The sequence below is a fragment of the Phytophthora sojae genome, assembly GCF_000149755.1.
Source record: "Phytophthora sojae unplaced genomic scaffold PHYSOscaffold_5, whole genome shotgun sequence".
NCBI classification, from domain to species: domain Eukaryota; phylum Oomycota; class Peronosporomycetes; order Peronosporales; family Peronosporaceae; genus Phytophthora; species Phytophthora sojae.
In genome coordinates this window covers 4,840,992-4,860,596 of record NW_009258119.1, presented here as the reverse complement: position 1 = coordinate 4,860,596, position 19,605 = coordinate 4,840,992, and the positions used below count along the sequence as shown (strand labels likewise).

The 19,605-nt window shown below is 58.5% G+C and overlaps 7 protein-coding genes across 7 annotated transcripts; 3 read left to right on the top strand and 4 right to left on the bottom strand.

Moving 5' to 3' along the window:
* Window positions 1-300: 300 nt before the first annotated feature.
* On the bottom strand, window positions 301-3,225 carry PHYSODRAFT_561619 (hypothetical protein; the record flags this gene model as incomplete). Its single annotated transcript, XM_009531345.1, has 1 exon — window positions 301-3,225. The coding sequence occupies one exon, from the start codon at window positions 3,223-3,225 to the stop codon at window positions 301-303; it is 2,925 nt and encodes a 974-aa protein (XP_009529640.1).
* A 262-nt stretch (window positions 3,226-3,487) lies between these two features.
* On the bottom strand, window positions 3,488-5,080 carry PHYSODRAFT_509251 (hypothetical protein; the record flags this gene model as incomplete). The annotated part of the gene is made up of 2 exons (XM_009531344.1): window positions 3,488-4,248; window positions 4,321-5,080. The coding sequence occupies 2 exons, from the start codon at window positions 5,078-5,080 to the stop codon at window positions 3,488-3,490; spliced, it is 1,521 nt and encodes a 506-aa protein (XP_009529639.1).
* A 959-nt stretch (window positions 5,081-6,039) lies between these two features.
* PHYSODRAFT_316061 (hypothetical protein) lies at window positions 6,040-7,040 on the top strand (the record flags this gene model as incomplete). Its single annotated transcript, XM_009531343.1, has 3 exons — window positions 6,040-6,675; window positions 6,754-6,822; window positions 6,894-7,040. 3 exons carry the CDS (start codon window positions 6,040-6,042, stop codon window positions 7,038-7,040), a joined length of 852 nt encoding a protein of 283 aa, XP_009529638.1.
* Window positions 7,041-7,174: 134 nt separating this feature from the next.
* On the bottom strand, window positions 7,175-7,961 carry PHYSODRAFT_561618 (hypothetical protein; the record flags this gene model as incomplete). Its single annotated transcript, XM_009531342.1, has 1 exon — window positions 7,175-7,961. One exon carries the CDS (start codon window positions 7,959-7,961, stop codon window positions 7,302-7,304), a length of 660 nt encoding a protein of 219 aa, XP_009529637.1. The 3' UTR covers window positions 7,175-7,301.
* Window positions 7,962-12,654: 4,693 nt separating this feature from the next.
* On the top strand, window positions 12,655-14,184 carry PHYSODRAFT_360984 (hypothetical protein; the record flags this gene model as incomplete). The annotated part of the gene is made up of 1 exon (XM_009531341.1): window positions 12,655-14,184. One exon carries the CDS (start codon window positions 12,655-12,657, stop codon window positions 13,804-13,806), a length of 1,152 nt encoding a protein of 383 aa, XP_009529636.1. The 3' UTR covers window positions 13,807-14,184.
* A 1,193-nt stretch (window positions 14,185-15,377) lies between these two features.
* Window positions 15,378-16,547, top strand: PHYSODRAFT_561608 (hypothetical protein; the record flags this gene model as incomplete). Its single annotated transcript, XM_009531340.1, has 1 exon — window positions 15,378-16,547. The coding sequence occupies exon 1, from the start codon at window positions 15,420-15,422 to the stop codon at window positions 16,545-16,547; it is 1,128 nt and encodes a 375-aa protein (XP_009529635.1). The 5' UTR covers window positions 15,378-15,419.
* Window positions 16,548-16,947: 400 nt separating this feature from the next.
* Window positions 16,948-18,546, bottom strand: PHYSODRAFT_437587 (hypothetical protein; the record flags this gene model as incomplete). The annotated part of the gene is made up of 9 exons (XM_009531339.1): window positions 16,948-17,120; window positions 17,192-17,295; window positions 17,361-17,403; window positions 17,467-17,614; window positions 17,720-17,842; window positions 17,918-17,973; window positions 18,045-18,078; window positions 18,196-18,369; window positions 18,451-18,546. Coding segments are annotated over 9 exons (951 nt in total), but the record flags the coding sequence as incomplete, so codon positions are not given.
* Window positions 18,547-19,605: the final 1,059 nt, after the last annotated feature.

Sequence of the window (19,605 nt, the reverse complement as noted above, 5' to 3'; positions counted from 1 at the left end):
AGCATGTATTGTATGCACCAGGTGCGGCCAGACCGACAGACTAATACTAACACTTCGTTTCTGGGCCCAGCCTGCCTACCAGTGCATTGCGTACAGTACGGAAGGAGGCGCCCAGCAACGACAGCATGGCCCCTAGCTAGGAAAACTATCGTAATTTAGCCAAACTGCAACGTGCTATTCATTCTCCGTCCGCCTACAACTGAAAGCCACAGACGGATTGACGGCTAGGAGGAATTGATCAACCACAGAGCCGCGCCAATATATGATTCCGTTGTGTAGCTCTCAGCACGCGGCCATAGTCTACTGGCGCTGCTGCCTGGGGCCGCGGCCACCGCTGCCGCCGCCACGACGAGGACGGAAGCCTCCACGTCCGCCCTGGTTGTCACCACGTCGGCCTCCAGCACTGAAGCCGATGCGGCCGCCGGCGCCACGGCGACCATCGCCACGGTTGCCACGGTTGCCCCATTCCTCCTTGTTCGTGCCCGAGCGCAGGTCCATCATGCGCTCGTTGTTCTCCACGATCTGCGAGAGCTTGTCCGAGTACTGCACCGCCAGAGTCTGCAGCGTCGAGCGCTCGGTCTTGTACAGGACGATGGCCTGCGAGGACTGGTCCCAGGCGCCCTGGAGCTCCTCGTTGATCATCATCTTGGACACCACGCTGTGCACCGTCTTCTCGTCAAGGTCGAACATCTCCATAAGGCGGGCGAGGCTCACCGAGTCGTACTCGGCGCTGAACGCCAGCAGGTACGTCCGCAGAGCCTCGACCTGGATCTTGTGCTGCACCATCGACTTCACGCGTTGACTGACGTTGGCACCCGGGAACAGGTCCCACACGGGCAGGCCGACGAGAAGCTCGGAGCTCTTACGCCACGATCCCTGAGCCAGCAGCTTGGCGGCCGCAACCACGTGGTCACGCGGGTTCTCAGGAGGACCCTCGAACACGAGGCGCTCGTGGAACTCGAGCAGCTTGCGGAAAGCCTTGGACACCATGCGCTTGCGGTCCGAGAGACGCGAGTTCACCATGTTCGGCACCTCCAGCAGCATCGCGCTCACCAGGTGGCACGTCTCGAGCAGTTCGAGGTTGATGTGCATGTGGTACGGCACCTGGCGACGACGCTCCAGGCGCTCCTGCTCCAGGTCACGCTCGCCGTAGCGGAACGACTGCAGGCCCTGGGCGAGCAGCTCCTTGGTGCGGGAGCCCGTGCAGATCTCCGACAGACACGCGTGGGCCTCCCAGACCAGGCCGCTACGGAAGGCGCACAGACCAAGCTGAGCCATCATGCGGTTGAACAGAATCTGAGTAGGGATGTCCGCGTCCGTGATGTTGTCCTGGATGTGCGACATCAGCAGCAGATCGCGAGCCTCGTGGAAGCGGTCGTGCAGCGCGTGGTGGTAGATGCGGCAAAGCATAGCGCGCGTCTTGGCACGGATGTCGCCGTGCTGGAACACGAAGCGGCACACGTCGCGCAGCAGCTTCTCAGCGTCCACGGGGGTCACATCCACGCTCGGCTGGCCCATAACGGAGGCAGGGTGCGTCTTGGACGCGTCGAACTCGTTCGTCTTGTTGGCGTTAACGCTCGTGCAAGCAGGGTGGAGGAACACCGGGTCACCGAACTTGGCACGCTTGGCCTGGGCCTCGAACAGGGCCGAAGCAACGGAGTCGTGCTTGTAGTAGATGAGCTCGGCACGCACCAGCGCCATGGTGGCGGCGCGCGCGTAGTCTTTCTTGCGGGCGTAGAACTTCTGCACACGCTCGGCAACCTCGATCAGCAGGCTCTCGTCGTACAGACGAGCAACGTACTCGCTCGTGTGCGGGTCGGTCTGCTGCAGGCTCTTGGTGTACTCCTCCGTGAGGCGGTCCACGAACGCAGCGAGGTCACCAGACACCTTGATCGTGCCCTTCTTACCGGCCTGCGGCAGCGTGTCCACGAAGTTCAGGTCCTCCTCAGCGTCCTCAGCGGCGGCAGCAGCGATCTGTGCAGCCGTCACCTTCTCGCGGCCGGCACGCACGATGTCGGCCTGGTCCTCCGACGTCAGCGGGGCCAGCGAAAACTCGGGGTTCTTCTCCAGCAGCGACAGGATCGAGCACACGTCCGACTGCACCTGCTTCCAATGACGCGCCGACATGACGCGGTCAATCTTGGACGAGGTGTCGAACACCGACGTACCGACCAGGTACATGGTGGCGACGATCTGGCGGGCGGGGCCGAGGCGGCGCGCGTAGTTGGCCAGCTTGCGCATGAGGCTGAGCTGCTCCGATAGGTCCATGCCCTTCTTACCACGCATCGCGACCACCTCCTTGACGCGTCGGTCGAACTGACTGGGGGTGAGCTTGAGCTCCTCCTCGACCACGACCTTCTTGACCTCATCCTCGGATCCGCGGCGGGTCTCGCGCTGCTTGATGACCTTGGGGCCCTTGACCTTCTTGGCCTTGGTCACCACGGGGGTCTGCTTGAGCCAGCGCGCACGGCCCTTGGGCATGTTGTCATCATCCTCCGACGAGGACGAGGACGACGACGAGTTGCTGGGCCACGAGTCATCCGACGCGTCCGAGTCGTCGTCCGAGCCGGACTTGTCGTCGTCGCTGCTCTCCTCCTCGGACTCGGACTCGTCGCTGCTCTTGTCCGAGTCGGAGCCCGACGAGGACGACGCCGACGACTCACTCGAGTCCGAGTCGCTGGACTCGGACTCGCTGGAGGAGCTCTCGGACTCGTCCTCGCTCGACTCGACGGGGTTGACGCGGAAGTCGTCGATCTGCTTGCGCACGGGCTCGAGCTGCTTCTTGATCTTGCCCTTCATGCGGATCAGCGCCTTGCTGTTCTCCTTGCTCATCTTCTTCTGCTCGGCCTTGTTCTTGACCTTCTCGAAGAGGAAGTCCTCGAGCGCCACCATCGTGCGCACGTAGAACGTGGGCAGCGTGTTGAGCGTCTTCTTGGCGCGCTCGAGCTGCTTCACGAGCTCGTCGAACTCCGTCTGGATCTGCGTCCAGTCGTTGATCTTCATGTGGTTCTTGATGCCCGCGCAGTTGCGCTCCATGTTCTCCAGCGCCTTGTCCTTGGCGCTCTTGACCACGCGCACCTCCTCATCCGACTCCGAGTCCGACTGCACCGCCCAGCGCGAGGCCGCGCGCGCGGCCTGCTGCTGCGACGTCTCGACGTCCGACACGTCCGAGACGTCGCTCTCCTCCTCGGAAGACGAGCTTCCTGCCCAGAACCTGCTCGCCATGGCTGCTGCTGCTGCTCTTGTCTACGGCTTCCTTTTCAGCGCGGGGCGGTATCCGCGTAATGAATGATGCTGGCTTGGCGGGGGCCACCAATCGAGGGACGACTTTGATTGGCTGAAACAGGAGTTCCGGGGCCAGGTGGTACAATGTACCATGGACCCATTGAGTGCCGCAGATGGCTACATGTACATGTGAGTTGAACTGGTTGATGCATTGATACTCTAAAAGCCTACGCTATGGATATGGAACTACGCGCTGATGCTCCTATTCAGGCGAGAAGGGATCGTTGTGAGGCGCATTGCCAGGCGACCGAAGGTAGGTGACGCCGAACGTCGGCGTGTCCATGAGCGACGAGTACATCTCACGGTCGTCGTGGTCGTGGGCGACGCCGCTCTCGAGCGCGATCTCGGCGCGGCGCTTCTCCTCGCGGTCGTGCTCGTACTTGCGCAGGTACATCGTCAGCGGGATCATCAGCACGCAGGACAGCAGTGACGCCACGTTGAGCACCGTCAGGTCGCCGGCGAACAGCACGTTCGAGATGTACATCGCCGGGTACTCGGCCAGACTGATGACCGAGCCGATCGAGAAGACGATGCCCATGAGTGAGCCCATGTTCTTGAGCCCAAACGTCTTCGCGGTGAAGGCTGAGATAATTGCATACAGGAACGCGCGGAACGCTGTAAACAGGAAGAAGGCCACGCACTGCAGCGGCAGGATCGGCACCAGCTCCACCACGTTGTAGAGCACGCCCAGGATGTTGGTGAACAGCAGCGCCTTCGACAGTCCGCGAGTCTCCACCAGATAATCGATAGACGGTACGAACAGGAAGCCCATCGGCAGCACGAAGCTGAACACCTTGGTGTACAGGTAGCCATGCTCGCGGTCGCCGTAGTTGTCCAGCAGCTTGTTCGCCGTGCCGATGTAGATCGTCGCGCGTAGCACCTGCGCCGCCGCGTACACCACGATGTACGCAAACTCGAACGACTTCATCTGCGTGGTGAGGGCGACGTCCACGAGCTGGAAGGCTGCATCATCGTGTTTTGACATTGTCGGCGTGGACGGGATCCGCTTGGGCCGCTCCTGCTCCACCTCCACACTGCCGTACGCGCTTTCATTGGCTTGACCGTTGACCAGCAATCGCTCTCGCTGCTGCGGCGTGGACAGAATCGCATCATTGCCGCTGGCATCAGGAGTGCGCTTGGGACGCAGACTCTTCTCGTTGAGTCCCCACAGGAAGATGAGCAGCAAGTAGACGCCTGTCGAGACCACCGCCAGTCCCAGGAACAGCTCCTGTCTGGACCATCCGAAGCGCTCGTGGGCGGCGTACAACACGAGGAACATGACGCTGCTGCCGTCGAAGAGGCAGCTGATGGCCGCGAGGATCGCGGTCTGGTAGCGCATGATGAGGAAGCTGGCCGGGTACGACGCCATCATGGTGATGCAGCCTCCGAAGGCGATGAGCACGTAGGCCGGCACGAACACGTCGAAGGTCTGCGAGTCCGCGAGCGCCAGCATTGCGAGGCCCGAGACTTCGATGACGGCGGCCACCGCGATGGTCACGCGCGGCCCCGCGCGGTCGAGGAACATGCCGACGGGCAGCGCGCCGGCGTTCATGGCCACGGAGGCCACGGCGAAAACGAGGTTGAGGCGGTTCTCTTGGGCCACGCACGTGGGCTCACTGGCGTCCGCGCAGAGCTCGTGGTACTGGCCTTCCTCCTGCAGTAGCAGCAGCAGCGGCGCCCAGCCGAAGACGAGCCCCGTGAGCAGCAGGTCGGACGCGCATACTGCCAGCACCAGCGCGATGCGTCGGGGCGCAATGCGGCGCGGCCGCGCGGAGACGGACGAGGACGGAGCCATTGTTGCGGCGCAGGGCGAGGATTCGAATGGAGCGGGACGCGGCGGGCACTTGAGTGTCAACTTGGCGGCAGGTTCGCATTCAAGCGAAATGATCCCACCTACCAGTCGAGCTTAGTATACAGAGTCCAAGTGAAATTGAGCAAGCGCAGAGACGAGTCAAGTGAATCGGCGATCGCGTTGGCTACAGCGACAGCGTGCTGGAGGCGTCGATGGCGTGAATTCCGCGCGCGCAATGGTCTGCAGCAGAACATGTGGAGGATGCAGGCAACAGCACGACCAGCAGTTTGCCTGCCGCCGCCAAGGGGTTCCGTAAATGGCTCGTAGATGGGCAACGCGGTCTGCGGCGTCCCAGAATCCGTGGCCCAGCATAAGGACCTTGCGACGCGCTTACTCATTACTACTAGCGCAGCGCTACCCATCGGCAGGCAAACGCTACGTGCACTTGAGCATATCTACGGTAGCAACTTAAGTTGCAATGTTCCATCTACTCCACCCAACGACAGTTCTAACGCAATGATCGCACGGCGAGTTCTGATACCTGAAGCGGAGTATCTCGGCAAACGGTTGTGCCGGTGCCACTGGCACTGCCAGGGCTGTGTTGCACTATAGGCTACCCACCGCTAAGCTTCTCAGCGGTGCCATGTTCGCTGCAACCCGAGGACATGTACTTACTAACTACATGCACAACTGCACTATATGGTTCACCGTACGCAAGTGGTCTCCATTTAATGCGACCAAACGAACGAGGTCGTCACACTAGTTTTCATGACAGATATACATGTATGCCGCAAGCTTGATTGCAAAGGGCGATTCGCTTCAACCAAGAGCTTCAACTTTGTGGGCGTTATGCAGTGTCGTTATGATTATGCGTAGTTCTTGTGTGTACCACACTGTATTACGTAATCGGCATCCAGGAGGAAGGAAAAGTGATGGATACACTTTCAGGCGAAAGCGACAACATGGCGGCAAAGGTGGTGGAGGCTGGCGGGTACAGGCTCCACTTGCGCTGCGTGGCCGGCATCGAGTCTTGCTGCTACGTGGACGCCGTGGATGTGGCATTTGATCTGGGCTACCTCGTGGACCGAGTGGTGAGCAAGTCGCACGTGTTCATCACGCACGGGCACGTCGACCACATTGGGGCTTTGGTGGCGCATGCTGCGCGTCGGGCGCTGCAGAAGCAGAAGCCGGCCCAGTACTTCGTGCCGGCTCACCTCGTGCCGCACCTAGAGAGCATCTTGCAGAGCACCGCGGCCATGCAGGGCGACGAGCCGTTTCCAGCGCAGCTGGTGCCGCTGCAGGCCTACGACGAGGTGCACGTCTCGCCCAAGTACATGGTGCGCGCAGTGCCCACCACGCACCGCGTGCCGAGCCTGGGCTACATTCTGTTCGAGAAGCGCAACCGGCTGAAGTCCGAGTACCGGGAGCTCCCCGGGCCGGAGATCGCCGCGCTGAAGCGCTCCGGCCAGACGATCACTAGCGCCGAGCTCACGCCCGAGATCGCGTACACTGGCGACACCACGATCGAGGCGTTCACGGCAGCGAGCGATGACGAGCGCATGCGGGACTTGCTGCGCGTGAAGGTGCTCATCACGGAGGTGCGGAGGTGGCCCGCAGCGTACACCGAATAAGAGGCGCGCGCTGACTTGCTTAGTCTTGTGCTGGACACGTTGCAGGCCACGTACGCGGACGGCAAGATGACGGTTCAAGACGCCGTGGCCCGCGGGCACATGCACTTGGATCAGGTACGTTGCAGCGTCGAGATGCGCTGTTGCCCGCGCGACTGAACTGCTGGCTACGCTTTTTGTCTGTACAGCTCGCGGAGCACGAGCATTTGTTTCAGCGAGTGGGCACGCTCGTACTGGTTCACTTTTCGGCGCGCTACAGCGCCGATGATCTGGCTGAATGTGTCCGGACGCGGTTGCCACCGACGCTCCAGGAGAAGACGGTGCTGGGCTGCTGAGAGAAGGTAGAATAAGTGGGTCCAGCGTCAACAGCGCGTGGAGCGAGCTCGTGAATAAGTAAGTTCGCTACGTCAAGATCGACTAAGGTCGGTGCGGACGGAGAAGACGCAAAGTGCAAGTGCAACAATCGGTTGAGTGGAGATGGCTGAGATGCCAGCATATAGAGTGTATTGCTTTCGTTTCTAGCAATGGCAATAAATAGGGATAGATGCTACAAACTACAGTGCACGGACGGGTGACGACGGATACAGGGGGTACGTCTACGACGAGGAGCTCCAGAACTCGGAGAAGTTGCGCAGCGGGATCGGGCGCGACGCGCGCAGCACCAGGATCTCGTCCCGCATGAGCATGGGCATGGGGGCGCAGGAGCGGTCGATCATCTCGACCTCGGCGACTTGCACTTCGTCGCTGAAGCGCACGCGGCGCTTGGGCTTGCAGGCCTTGGCGGGGGAGGGCACCTGCGGCGGCTGCGAGGGCATGGCCTGCGCGTCAAAGACGCGGTCCGGGTTGGCGTTGGCCTGCTCGCGCACCTTGGTGCGGCGCTGGCGCGAGATTTTGTCGTTGGCGCGCTCAATCTTCTCGAGCACGGCGAGGGCGCGCTCCCACTGGTTCTGCAGGCAGAGCGCCAGCGCGTGGCGGCGCGAGTTCTGGATGAAGGTGATGGCGTAGCGGATGTTGCCGCAGGCCAGCACGAAGGGCGAGACGGCCTCCTGCTGCTGCTGGTGCTGCTGCATCTGCATTTGGTGGAGCTGCTGCTGTTGGCGCTGGGCCAGCACGGCCGCGGCCACGGCGCGCGGCGAGTGCGGGGAGGCGTCGCTGGCCTGCTTGCTGACCTTGAGGAGGCGCAGGTCGTCGTCGGCGCTGCGGGCGCGCTTGAGCGCGGCCACGGGCGACACGGGTACGACGCACGAGAAGCTCATCTCTAGCTGCAGGGGATCGACGGCTGAAGAGATGGAAATGGCAGGCAGTGCGCAAATGTCGTAATGAGTGCAGCTTTGCTGCCCGAGCCGAACCACCGATTCCTCTGGCTACACGATTCGATTGGACGCTCGCGTGCACACCACATGCACACCACGCGAAACGCACATCTTGGACTTTGTATGCGCTCTTGAAGTCGCGGCTCTGCACACGGACGTCGCCAGCATTTCTCACGATGGCGGCGATCAACGACGGGAATGTATGGCCGGGTTCAACCGGAGCCCAGCGCCTGTGGCCGCGCTCGCTTTCGGGCCGTCATGGTGGCGTCGGGGCCACGAGCTGCGGCTGGAGCGAAGAGCGACTCGACTTGATCGAGCGGCCCGGCGGATTTTTGCAGCCCTGGAAAGCTGGCGGGTCAAGACGTTCCGGGAACGAGTGGTGGCAGGGCTCCCGTGCTCGCAACGCCTCCTCGAGCCTTGAGACGGCAGCGCTCGCGACCAATTGTAGGCCGCGACACGCGTGGCTGGTCTCGGTTGACTGTCCGCCCCGCCGCCATAGATCATGCGCCTTGAAGCGCTCGCCGTGAACAATGCACAGGATCAGCGCGGAAAAAGCTGCTGGCGGCGGGCATGTTCCAATAGCCCGAATCGCTCGAGACGGTCAGATGGCCACCAGCACTTGACGTGCTTCAACCTGGTGGGCCGTGCGCTGCTCGCTTGGAACACGCCGCCGCACGCGAGCTGCCCTGTCGCCAGCCTGCCTGCCTGTCAAGCTTGGCGCGCTCCGCTCCAGCCAACCTTATTCGCGCCGGCCGTTACCACGTAACGGACCGTAGACGACGACGCGCAAGCACCCTTTCGACCGAGGTGCTGGTAATGCCAGGGGCACGCGTCTGTCGCTCCGAAGCGGAGTCCGATGGCGGCGGAGCGCGAGCTCCCGTCGTGAGTTTGCGCGCGGCACCACGCCTGTCCCCGCTCCCGTCTGATAATTGGCACTTGTTGCTGCACCCGTCCACCATATGGAAAACTAGGCTGTGACGAGACAATTGTCCCCGTTTGCGCCCGACCACGACCGTCAAGAACCGACCAAAACTGAAGCAAGTTGTATACTCCATGTATAGACCGGTTAGATGAAGAATGTTCGCGAAGGCCCAATGCCGACCACCAAAGCGACTAAGCACTTGTTACTTGATGTTAAAGAGGGTAGGACACTCGCACGTTGGCTCTCGCCTGTGGACTTAGCAACGGCACTTCGAGGGGCGCCGCTGCGCGACCTGCCCCACCCCCTCGAGCCTTACGCTAAGTCCTCGGCTCGGCCAGGCGAGGTATCTGGATTAGATAGAAACTCCTACTTAGGCATACCTTCCGGCCCACGCGCCGAACATTGCAGACCTATGCTTTGCTTCGGTTGCAAATGGTCTCTCTGAGGCCTCTAAGTGAAATGACGAAGTGCATAGCTTACGGGGAGCGAATTTTCGAGCAGTACAGGACATTACACATCTCGGACAGTCCATTACATTGATTTTTCCATCGTTCTCTTACGTTAACTCATACCAACAGCTCGCAAGATTCTTGTGGCCACGCCACGAGCTGTAGTCTTGTACAGGTAAACAACTTGAGCGCATGCGTTGACCTAGCCAAGCAAACAACAAACATCACCACCGGTACCCGACTGAGAACACCGTCACCCGTCACCGTACCCGACCGCCCGACTGGAAACTTATTTTCCCCGACTGATACCGCTGTACCCGACTGACGATAGCCATAGCGAGCCCCGCCCTCGAACTGATCCCAAACGCTCAAGTCTCACGCATTCTGCTTGCGCTCTTTCGCTTGTTCTCCTGGTAAAGCTGTTTGAAAGCGGAGCAGGAAGTGCCTTCTGTCTCCGCCGGTTAAAGCTGGCCGCTGCGCGTACAGACACGAGTATGAATACACCAAGTAATGCATAGATCTCCCCCGAACAGTTACTTGCCTGACAGGACTGAGAGGTGGCCTGATGCTCGTGCATCTCTTCAAACGCGCGCAGGGAGGAAGGGGGGGGGGCTTTGACGCCTTTTGTGTTGCGTCGACCGCAGTCTTGCAGCCAGCCAGGGAGCGCTCCACGTCATCGTCGCCACGAGGTGTCGCTGCAGCACCACTAGGCGCTACCGGTAGTCGTCGACATCATGTGCATGCTTGTACGGCCAACAGGGCGACCGCGCGGCGGGGGGGGAGTCATGCGTGTAAAGGTTGAAAGTCGAAAGTATACCGCGTATACGAAGTTCGGATGGAGGTCAGAAGCGTGGTTAGGTTATTGGTGCGGACAATTCAAAAGATGACTCCAGTAGACGGGTGCAGCAACCACTCTCCTGATAATTCAAGTGCAGTCGATCGCAGGAGCGGAGCGCCAATCCTGCGCGATGCAGCAACGCTGGCGTCGGCGCGCGCGAGTCAACAGCGATAAGGTGACCGCGGTGGAACTTGCGCCGGTCGTCGTGTCGGCACAATTGGTGGCGTCCGGCAGCGGCGGTGATCGACCGATGGGGTCGGGTACGACAACCCCCACATGTGGCGCACCGAATTCTCGATAGGAACGTGAAGTTCCCGGCTGGAAGCGGGGAAAGGAGGTCGTGAGCGCATTACGGAGGCGAGGCCGCACCGAGTGTAAGCGTCCGCGGCGCTGCTGCCGGGAGCGCCAGCAGGACGGATACACATGATCGGTTTGCCTGAGGCGAGACACGGCAAGGAAACAGAAAGTGATCGGGCCCATGCGCGAGGCGCGTCGCAGTCTTTGTCACAGAAATACCGTCGAGCCAACTTTATTGTCGTCAAGAACTGTCGAGCCAACTTTTCTGTCACTAAAACGGCCGGGCCACTTTTTCGTCGATGACGACGGAACAAACGCCTGTCCTCCTTAACGCTTCAACTTCAACTCCTGCAAAGTTTCGCCTGGATAAAGCCGAAGCAGCGACAAAGCGCACGATGTTGTGGGCACAAGAAGATGGATCTGCACGCCCGCACGGCAAGCCGCCGCCATAACGGCAGTTTATGAAGCGATGACACATTGTGGTGGCCAAGTTGTCGTAGGCGAGCAATGTGCTTCGACGAGATGCAATTGCATGTTTCAGTGCTAGCGCGTAGCGTACAGACGACAACAACGTCAACCTGAAGTAACAAGAGCTATCTACCTTGGCTATCAGATACAGATTATGAATTATAGCAGCCGAGTGAATCGCTGCGAGCTTGCGTCGAGGTCGGTCGTGCAGTAGTGTCTCCACTACACAGCATGTAAACTGGCTGAAGTCAGATATTACCAAAAGATGAAAAAAATGTGCCGTTTGTTTACAATACATTCCTACCTACAGAAAAAATGTCGAAGAAGCCTTGAGCAAGGCGACGTGTTGGGCAGAGGGATGCACGCTTCAATCTCCTCCTTGGACAATCCTTCATTGCGTAGACGTTGCCGATTGCCTCCCAACTGGCAGCGAAGCTTGATTTCCTTCAGGCTGAATGGATATTGCACATTTTGGGGCGCGCTCTAGTGTCTCCGCGCGATCTGTGCGGGCCCAGGTAGAAGAACATCAAGTTCGCAAGAGGGAACGCCTTTGCTTCGCAGCTTGTTTCGGCCCAGTGCTGCACGCGTCCGTATGCGTATTTCGGCCTCGTCAAATGGGTACTCGACTTGGTTTGTACCTGCATCTGGCTCGTTCTCACTAGAACCCTCATCAGCGCCACCCTCAACAAGTACTGGAGCATTGCAGCTTCCAGGCCATTCTGTCTTTACTTGTGGTGCCGGTCCAGGTTCACGCGTTGCAGCAGAAGCAACTGCTCGATCTCCCGGCGTAGATCTGGTCGAGTCACGACACTCACAGAGTTGGCTTTCCTGCTCCTGCACACGCACCAGCAATTCGATGCGAGTGTCCGAGTCTAGACCCGCTTGAATGTGTTCGGTCTCATTCAATTCTGACTCCTCCCAACGGAAAAGCTTCTTCACGAAGTCGCACTGGCGAGCAAATGGCTGCCACCGAGGCGGTTGCCCACGTGCACCCCGCTCGGCGTCTCGGGTCAGCGCGGCAATCTTTCTCGCGATTTTCTTCTCTGTGTAATTGAAATGCCCTATGTCCGTCATCGTAGTGCGAAGCTTCTTCAGCATCTCCAATTGCTCGTTTGTTTGTACGCAGCAAAGTTTTCTGCAACCACGACACCAGCAGCTTCATGGGGCTCGGTCCTCCTGGATAAGCCGAAACCAGCCAGCGTACCGAGCCATCTGGAGTACCGCTACGCTGATCGACCTTCACACCTCGGTAGAGTCGCTTCAATTCGTAGATATTGCGGTGGTATTGGACAAGTTGAGGGTGTCTTCCGTCCACATACCAATCCAACAGATCATCGTTGAAAAGTTCTTTAGAAATCTCTTGGCGAGTGTGCCACGCTGTGTGCGTTAGGCACTGGAGCTCAAGTAACACGTCCTCCGGCGTGCACTGAACCCCGTGGCTATCCAGCTCTTGGCACCACCTCGCGCTTGTCCGGCGCTCAGTCAAGGTGTCTCTGGCTGTAGCGCGGGGTCTTCATGGCCACACTGGAGAATCTCGTCTTGCGACGAGGTCTCACAGCAAGTTGAAGTGATTGTTGCCTTTGTGTACACTTGGTGTGGCGGAAGGTGATTGGCAACATTTCAACCCAGTGTTAAATTTGCAGGCACAAGGCACCGGCAAGCATGAGTGGCGGCCGCATCAGCCAGCCCGTGGGCAAGATCGTGCTGACGAACGTGGCCGTGGTGCGCATGCGCAAGGGCGGCAAGCGCTTCGAGATCGCGTGCTACAAGAACAAGGTGTTCAACTGGCGCAACGGCGTGGAGGAGGACATCGACGAGGTGCTGCAGATCGCCAAGGTCTACGAGAACGTGTCCAAGGGCAAGTTCGCCAAGAAGAGCGACTGGGCCAAGGCCTTCGGCGTGCAGAGCGAGGAGCAGGCGTGTCGCGCCATCCTCGACCATGGAGAGCTGCAGGTCTCCGAGGGAGAGCGCAAGGCGCTCGTCGAGAAGTACGCTCTGTTTTTTTCTGCCCCGAATGGCTACATTTATTTTATTTTTTATACTAAAGTTTTTATGCTTTATTTTATACGCAGCATGTACCGTGATATCGCCACCATTGTGGCGGACAAGTGCGTGAACCCGACGTCCAACCGCCCGTACCCGTACACGGTCATCGAGCGCGTGATGAAGGAGATCCACTATGCTGTCATCCCCAACCGGAGCGCTAAGCAGCAGGCGCTGGAGCTGATCAAGAAGCTGCCCGAGCACATTCCGCTGGCTCGCGCCAAGATGAAAATTCAGGTGACAACGCCGGCGTCGGGGGTGAAGGCCATCAAGGCGGGCCTGCTCAAGGAGGAAGCCGAGATCGTCGAGCAGACTGGAAGTGAGACGGTGCGGATGGTGGTGCTGATCACGCCCGGATCGTACCGTATTGTCAACTCGCTCGTGCAGGAGCACACTGGCGGTCAGGGATCGCTGGAGGTGATCGATTTGAAGAGTCACCAGGAGGGCGAGCACACGATCGATGACGAAATCTCACAGAAGACGGAGCGTCTCGGAATTTCCAATGCTCCTGTTGCTGCTGCTGCGCCCACACCGGCGCCCGTAGCAGCTACGGCGGCGGCTACTGGTGGCGAGACGAAGAAGGCACGACCGTGCAGTACGTGCGGTGGTGACTTCAGCGCCGACATGAGCAAGTACCGCGAGCACTTCCGCTCCGAGTGGCATCGCTATAACCTCAAGCGCAAGTCCAAGAAGCAGCCAGTGGTTAGCGAGGAAGAATTCAACGAGCTCGATTCGGAGGATGTGGAGGCCTTCCTCTCCTCAATGAGCTAAATGGCAGAACTGCGTGTTTCACTTAACTGTGGGTGCTAACTAATACACAGAGTTCTGGATAGCAGTTATGCGGCAATGCTGGCCGTGCGTCCCCGATTGTCCTCGGAGTCGCTAGCGAGAGGCGCAGCTACGTACACCTTGGCGCGGTCGAAGACCTTGATGGCGTCTTCAATCTCCTGCAGTTTTGTTTCCAGCTCGTTCTTCCGGCGAATCTGGTTCAGAGTCTCGATGCGGAGGGGCAACGTGTTCATGCGCAGCTGGGCCTCCGTTAGCGACTTGCGCAGCAAATTTAAGGTGCGCACGCGCTCGTCTTCGTCAAGCAGTACCATGCCCGGAGGGCAATCTGGATCTGGAGCATTTCTTCGCCTTTCTTCTTCCTCTCGGGCCCATTGCTCCTTGCGGTCAAGCAGGTACTTCGGAATGCGGCCGAAGTTGCGATTCACAGGTCGAGGTTCCGGTTCCTGGATGCGTACAGAAGGCGTCTTCTTGATGACTTCCCACGCGTTCGCGTTAACGAAGTCTACCTGCTCCTTCTTGTTCTACGGACACAACCCCCGTCAGCTACACAGCCATCTAAACAACCTGCCATCAAATCCACGAGCACCCACGATTTCCGCCAGCTCTTCATCTCTCCGCTCGAGTTCCCTCAGCGATGGAACTGGTGCTTTGTGGTAGATATGGCGTCTGCTACCACTACTTGTCATCGAATGCGACGGCGACTGCAGCCGTGACATCGAGCCCGACTCCGATGGTGTCCGTGGCAATGAGGACACCGATCCAGGGGCCGATGCAGCAGAAGAGGGCCGTCCACCTCGCCGCAGATACTCGTGCTTTTTGACCTGCTCTCCACTAGTAGCCTGCACACAAAGACGCAAACCTGTCAGCACCAACCAGCAATCGTTCATTCCGCTGCCACAACGACATACCTCCTCCTCTCTAAACACCCGCGGTCTCACACTCTTGAACCTCGTCAGCTTGAACTCCTGCTGCTGCTTGGCTTCCTGTCGTCCACCCCACCATTAGCGTAAAAAATTCCTACAATCGCATCCACCATCTCCCCATCGCACCTCGCGACGCCGGCGCTCGCGGTTCTCCGCCTGCAACTTCTTCACACGCAGCTTGTTTTCGCGCTCAAAGTCTTTCGGAGTCACGCCTCTGCGCTGCTGCTTCTCCCTGCAGTTCACATTCAGCAAATATTTAAATTTCGTTTAAACAACTCTAAAGAACTCCTTAACAGGAGATGGTCTGCTGTTATAACTGCGGGGACAGGTAGAAGACGTACCGGAAGCCCTCGTCCGGGTGCAGGATGGCCGCGATCGCGTCCGAGGCGTTCGCGTCGCGGCGCCGGTAGCCCACGCCTGCGCTCATCTTGAGGAGCTCAATTATCACGAAGCGAAACCACTGTGGGCACCACATCAAACATGTGTGTGTCACATAACCTTTCAAACGTGATCAGTGTTTGACACCCTCGGCTTGTCCAGTTCAGAAGCTGGAAGTCGGTTCCTGTGTCATCATCAGAACGCAAAGCAACTCGGAGCGAAAGGATACGTCGTGATCACCAGCTCGGTATGGCGGCTACAGACATCGGATCGGTGCGCTCGACAGCTCATTCAATGCGCCAGACGCCGCGCTTCCGTTGGGTGTGGGTCGTGTCACTGGCCGTGCTGGTTTCGACTCTGGCCGGCGTCGCGAACGCCTCCGAGTGCACCGCGTGCGGATACCTGGCCAAGAACTGCAACGCCTCAAGCACCAGCTCCAGCGTGGACGTGTGCAACGCCAAGGGAAACATCCAGATTGACGACGTGTTCTGCAACGACGACGAGTGCCAATGCGCCGACGGCCACAAGTGCGTGAGCACCGTCGTGGGCTGCACGAACCTGTTCCAGGCGCGCAACCGCCGCCGCTGCCTGGGCAACACGACGCTGTTGCGGCGCTTCGAGCAGTGCGCACTGAGCCAGGGACTCACGACGCTTAATGCGTCCAATGTGGCCAGCGACTGGATCTACTTCAAGCAGGGAACCAAGTGCCAGTCCACCGACTGCCTCGCGGTCAGGATGTTCCACCAGAGCGGCCTCGTGCAATGCGGCAACTTGCTGGCAGTGTGGAAGACCAACAGCTCCAGTATCGACCCGTCAGAGAGCGTCACGTTCAGCAGCTCCGGTGGGGACACGGTCTACTATTTCGTGTCGGACGGCTCGCGTGGAAGCGACATGAAGGCGGGGACGTTCCTCTACTCGGTGCCCTGGTCGTCGGAGAGTGTGACACTGATCACCAAGCAGGCCAACAGCTCGGCTATCAACTCGTGCTACGTGCTTCAGACCCGTAACCAGCCGAACGGCACGTGCGATGGAGTCTACTTGCAGTTCGACGCCAGTGTGCAGTTCGCCAACAGCGACGAGTACGTCATGTCCGAGCTCAGCTGGCCCGTTTGGCTTGCTGTCGTAGGCAGTGTGGCTGCAGCTATTGCAGCCATTGTTATCGTCGGAGTGGTGGTCTACCGCTTCCAGCATATGGACACGTCGCCGCCAGCGGAAGAGCATGAAGACGATGGTCTGCTGCTGGACGATCTGCGTGGCCGGAAGCAGTCCAACCCCATTAGCCCTGCTAGTCTAGGCTCCACCTCGCCGGCCTCAGGTAGAGGCGCTGCTAGCACTGATCTGCGTCAGCGTGGATCCGGTACCACCTTTTTCGCTCCCACCAGCGAGATGCAAATGGAATCCGGCGCCAAGACGTCATTGTAAGTAAGAAGAAACCACACAGAAACAAATGAGTAGCAACTAATGGAACATTTTCGACTAAACTTTGCTTGGTTTTGGTTTAGACGGTGAAGATGTGATGGCTGGCGGGTGATTCGGGCGGGGCAGCTCTTTCCAGTAGCCCGAGGAGACCCTGATAAACGTGAAAGCAGCTCATTAACGTGGGGTAATGACTCCGGTAGTGTTGCTGTAGCAAATGACTTACCGCCACCAGTGGCTTGTGCCGTTGCTCGGCGTTGAATTGCCCAAGGATGCCGTTGACGAGGAGAGGAGTCAACGCATGGTCTCCTTCAACAGCGCAGCGTAGGAGCTCCAGGAACTGCTGCTCGCCAGACGAGATCTCGAGACCGCTCACTTCGCCTGCCGTTTCAACGTGATGAAGCGCAGCACCGAATACTGCTAAGGTTTGGCATTTCGCCTGCAGGTTCGCCTTCTTGAATCGCAGTCGGGCCAGCGCCAACTCCTTTGCTGCCATGTGCGGCGGCAGCTCGACATTGTTGGATAGCAGCAAGGACAACCGCTTGCCGAACATTCGTTCACCCTCAGCCTGACGTAGTGCTGTGAATGGATATCAACGCAGCGTTAGGATCACTGTCAGCGATTTCGTCTGGTGACGTTGAACATCCCACCTAACTGAGACCCAAGCTTTGCCGTCAGCGCATTCCTGGACCTCTTGAAATCGTCGCTGAGCCTTCCGATGGCTTGATGCTTGAGTTTCACGCGCCGAATCATCCTTTAGTACAAGTTCAGGGTTAGCAAACGACACTCAGTTCAAACTTGCTTTCAGTCGATACGTACTTCCGCCGTAGGCTCTTGCCCGTCGCCCTCTCCACTGTGATCTCTTCGGTATTCTTGTGTGGGCCATGGGCCTTGATAGCTCCACTTTTTGTGCGGGCTACAGCACCTGATTGCATTTTGATACGCCGACATCCTGATTTGTCTAGAGTGTAGCAAACTCCTCGCGGTGTCACTCGTCGGTGCGGCGATAGTCCCAGCGCGCCACCTCCACGCGAAGACGACACCATCAAGTCGCCAAGTGTCCGAGTATGTAACTTAGTAGAACGTCTTGCACCATATGAAGAAATCCCGTCGGCCACTTCGTTATTGAACGATCTAGCTCGCGATGCCGCGGCGGCAATCAGTATGGGGTCAGGAACAGCTTGGTCGGCATGAATCGGTTCATCTTCGTCGAAAAACTTGAGTGCGGGCACCTCGCCAATCATCCGCCGACTTAAGATGCTCGCCACATTAGAGGACTGTGCATCGACTTCGCGTCGCACCTTGCCGCCGTTGCGTCCAGACGTATTGTTGTTCCCATTGGTAGTGCTAGGCTGAGCGGAGCCGTTGCCGTGAACCATGTTGAGAGCTGCCTGCTCCGACCGTCGCTTTCGCTCACGCCAAAGCCGAACGACTGTAATTTGTGCACGCACATACACAACAGAGCATTAGTTTCCAATATGATAGCTAGCTCAAGGCACTTACATCGTTGGAAGGTGGCCATAATCCGCTTCTCCATCTCGCTGGTGTCGACGTCGTTGAAGTGGTGCCCCGCCTTCCGCTGTTTGTGGTGCTTCTCGTTTGCATTGCCCGACGATACATCGATTGCTTCGTGATGGTTGTGAGCCGGAGGCACGGGCGAGGAGTAGCCTGCCAGCAGCCGTAGCGTTGACGTATTAGAGAGAACACGCTGACTCTGACCCTTCACTTGGGGCTGCAGTACGACCTTGCGCCGCATCCAAGGGGAGCTGCGCAGCATGGCATCCAGTTTAGCTGCCAAGTTGCTTGTTCTTGATCGATGGCCGAGGTGCTGTGAAGTCGTTATTGATACAGCCGTCGGGCTTCCCAGTGGCGCAATTGGCGACCTAATTGGCGCTGTTCCAGTTTGAACGCTCTCCATTTGAAGTTTGCGTCTCGTGAACGTGAATATCGGCTTGTTGTTGGTACCAAGTCCAGATGCAGCTGCAGCCGCCGCAGCGGGGAGCATCGCCGGAGTGAGCGATATCTGCCGATTGCGCTGCTGCGCGTGCTTGGTGTTGAATAGCCCCTCAACTATCGCCACAGTGTCTTCTTCCTGTTGGTTGTCGGAGAGAGACACTGGCGTCCCGGATCGCACTTCCACTTGATCATCTTCGGGATGGCCACCTCTCGTTCGTGTGTGCGGTCGAGACGGTGTGTGTGTTTGCCGATGCCCTGGAGGCCGCGGCGTAAGTCCTCGTCCTGTCCGAGCAAAACTTTAACGAGTACAGCGTAAGAAGACATGTATGGAACTAAGCTTGCGTGTATTTGATCTTACCGACAAGCAACACGGCGCTGCTCGGATTCTTGCACGAAATCTTTGATGAGCTCGCTGCCGTCTCGAGGAATCTGGCGAGGGGTTCTCCTGGCATCCCCCTTGTGTTCATCCTCAGCCCGCATGACAGCCCAGAAGGGTGAGTCAATACACTTTATGATGCATGCATGCGCTAACTATAGCGCTCTCGAGCCATCGGGTCAGGAAACTCTTACGGTTTGATAGCCGCCGGTAGACTGAGTGGTGTCCACCCATACGTTCTAATGGTAATGACCACCGGGGATGCACTAAACGGATTTTGCGTGGAGTTGAAAGCGCTGAGTCACGACAACAGTGCATTAAATTTTCGCTCGTAGAGCAAACATTTATTGCAACGACCCTTGTAAGGGCTGCATGTATTGTGCTTTGCACGAACTTTGGCATGCGATTAAGGGCTCTAAACCAACGAGCAAATCCTTCCCGGTGATCATATCTCGCAGCCTAACTCTAAGTTAAAGTTAAGCTAATCAACCGCCAGTACCAAGCACAACGCAGAGCAAGAACGGAGCGGTTGCCACTGCAAGAATAAATCGGTTGTCGCCGCAAGAAAACAAACTGATAAGGTCCCCGATAGAATGGCGCCGACTTCCTGCATAATCGTAAGCACCGATTTCGGCGTGGACGTTTTCTTTCGCTCTCTTCGTCGTGGCCTTGCGCAAGCTCGAATTTCAGAGCACGGCATATAGTAGCAGTAGAAAATTTCTACTAGAAATG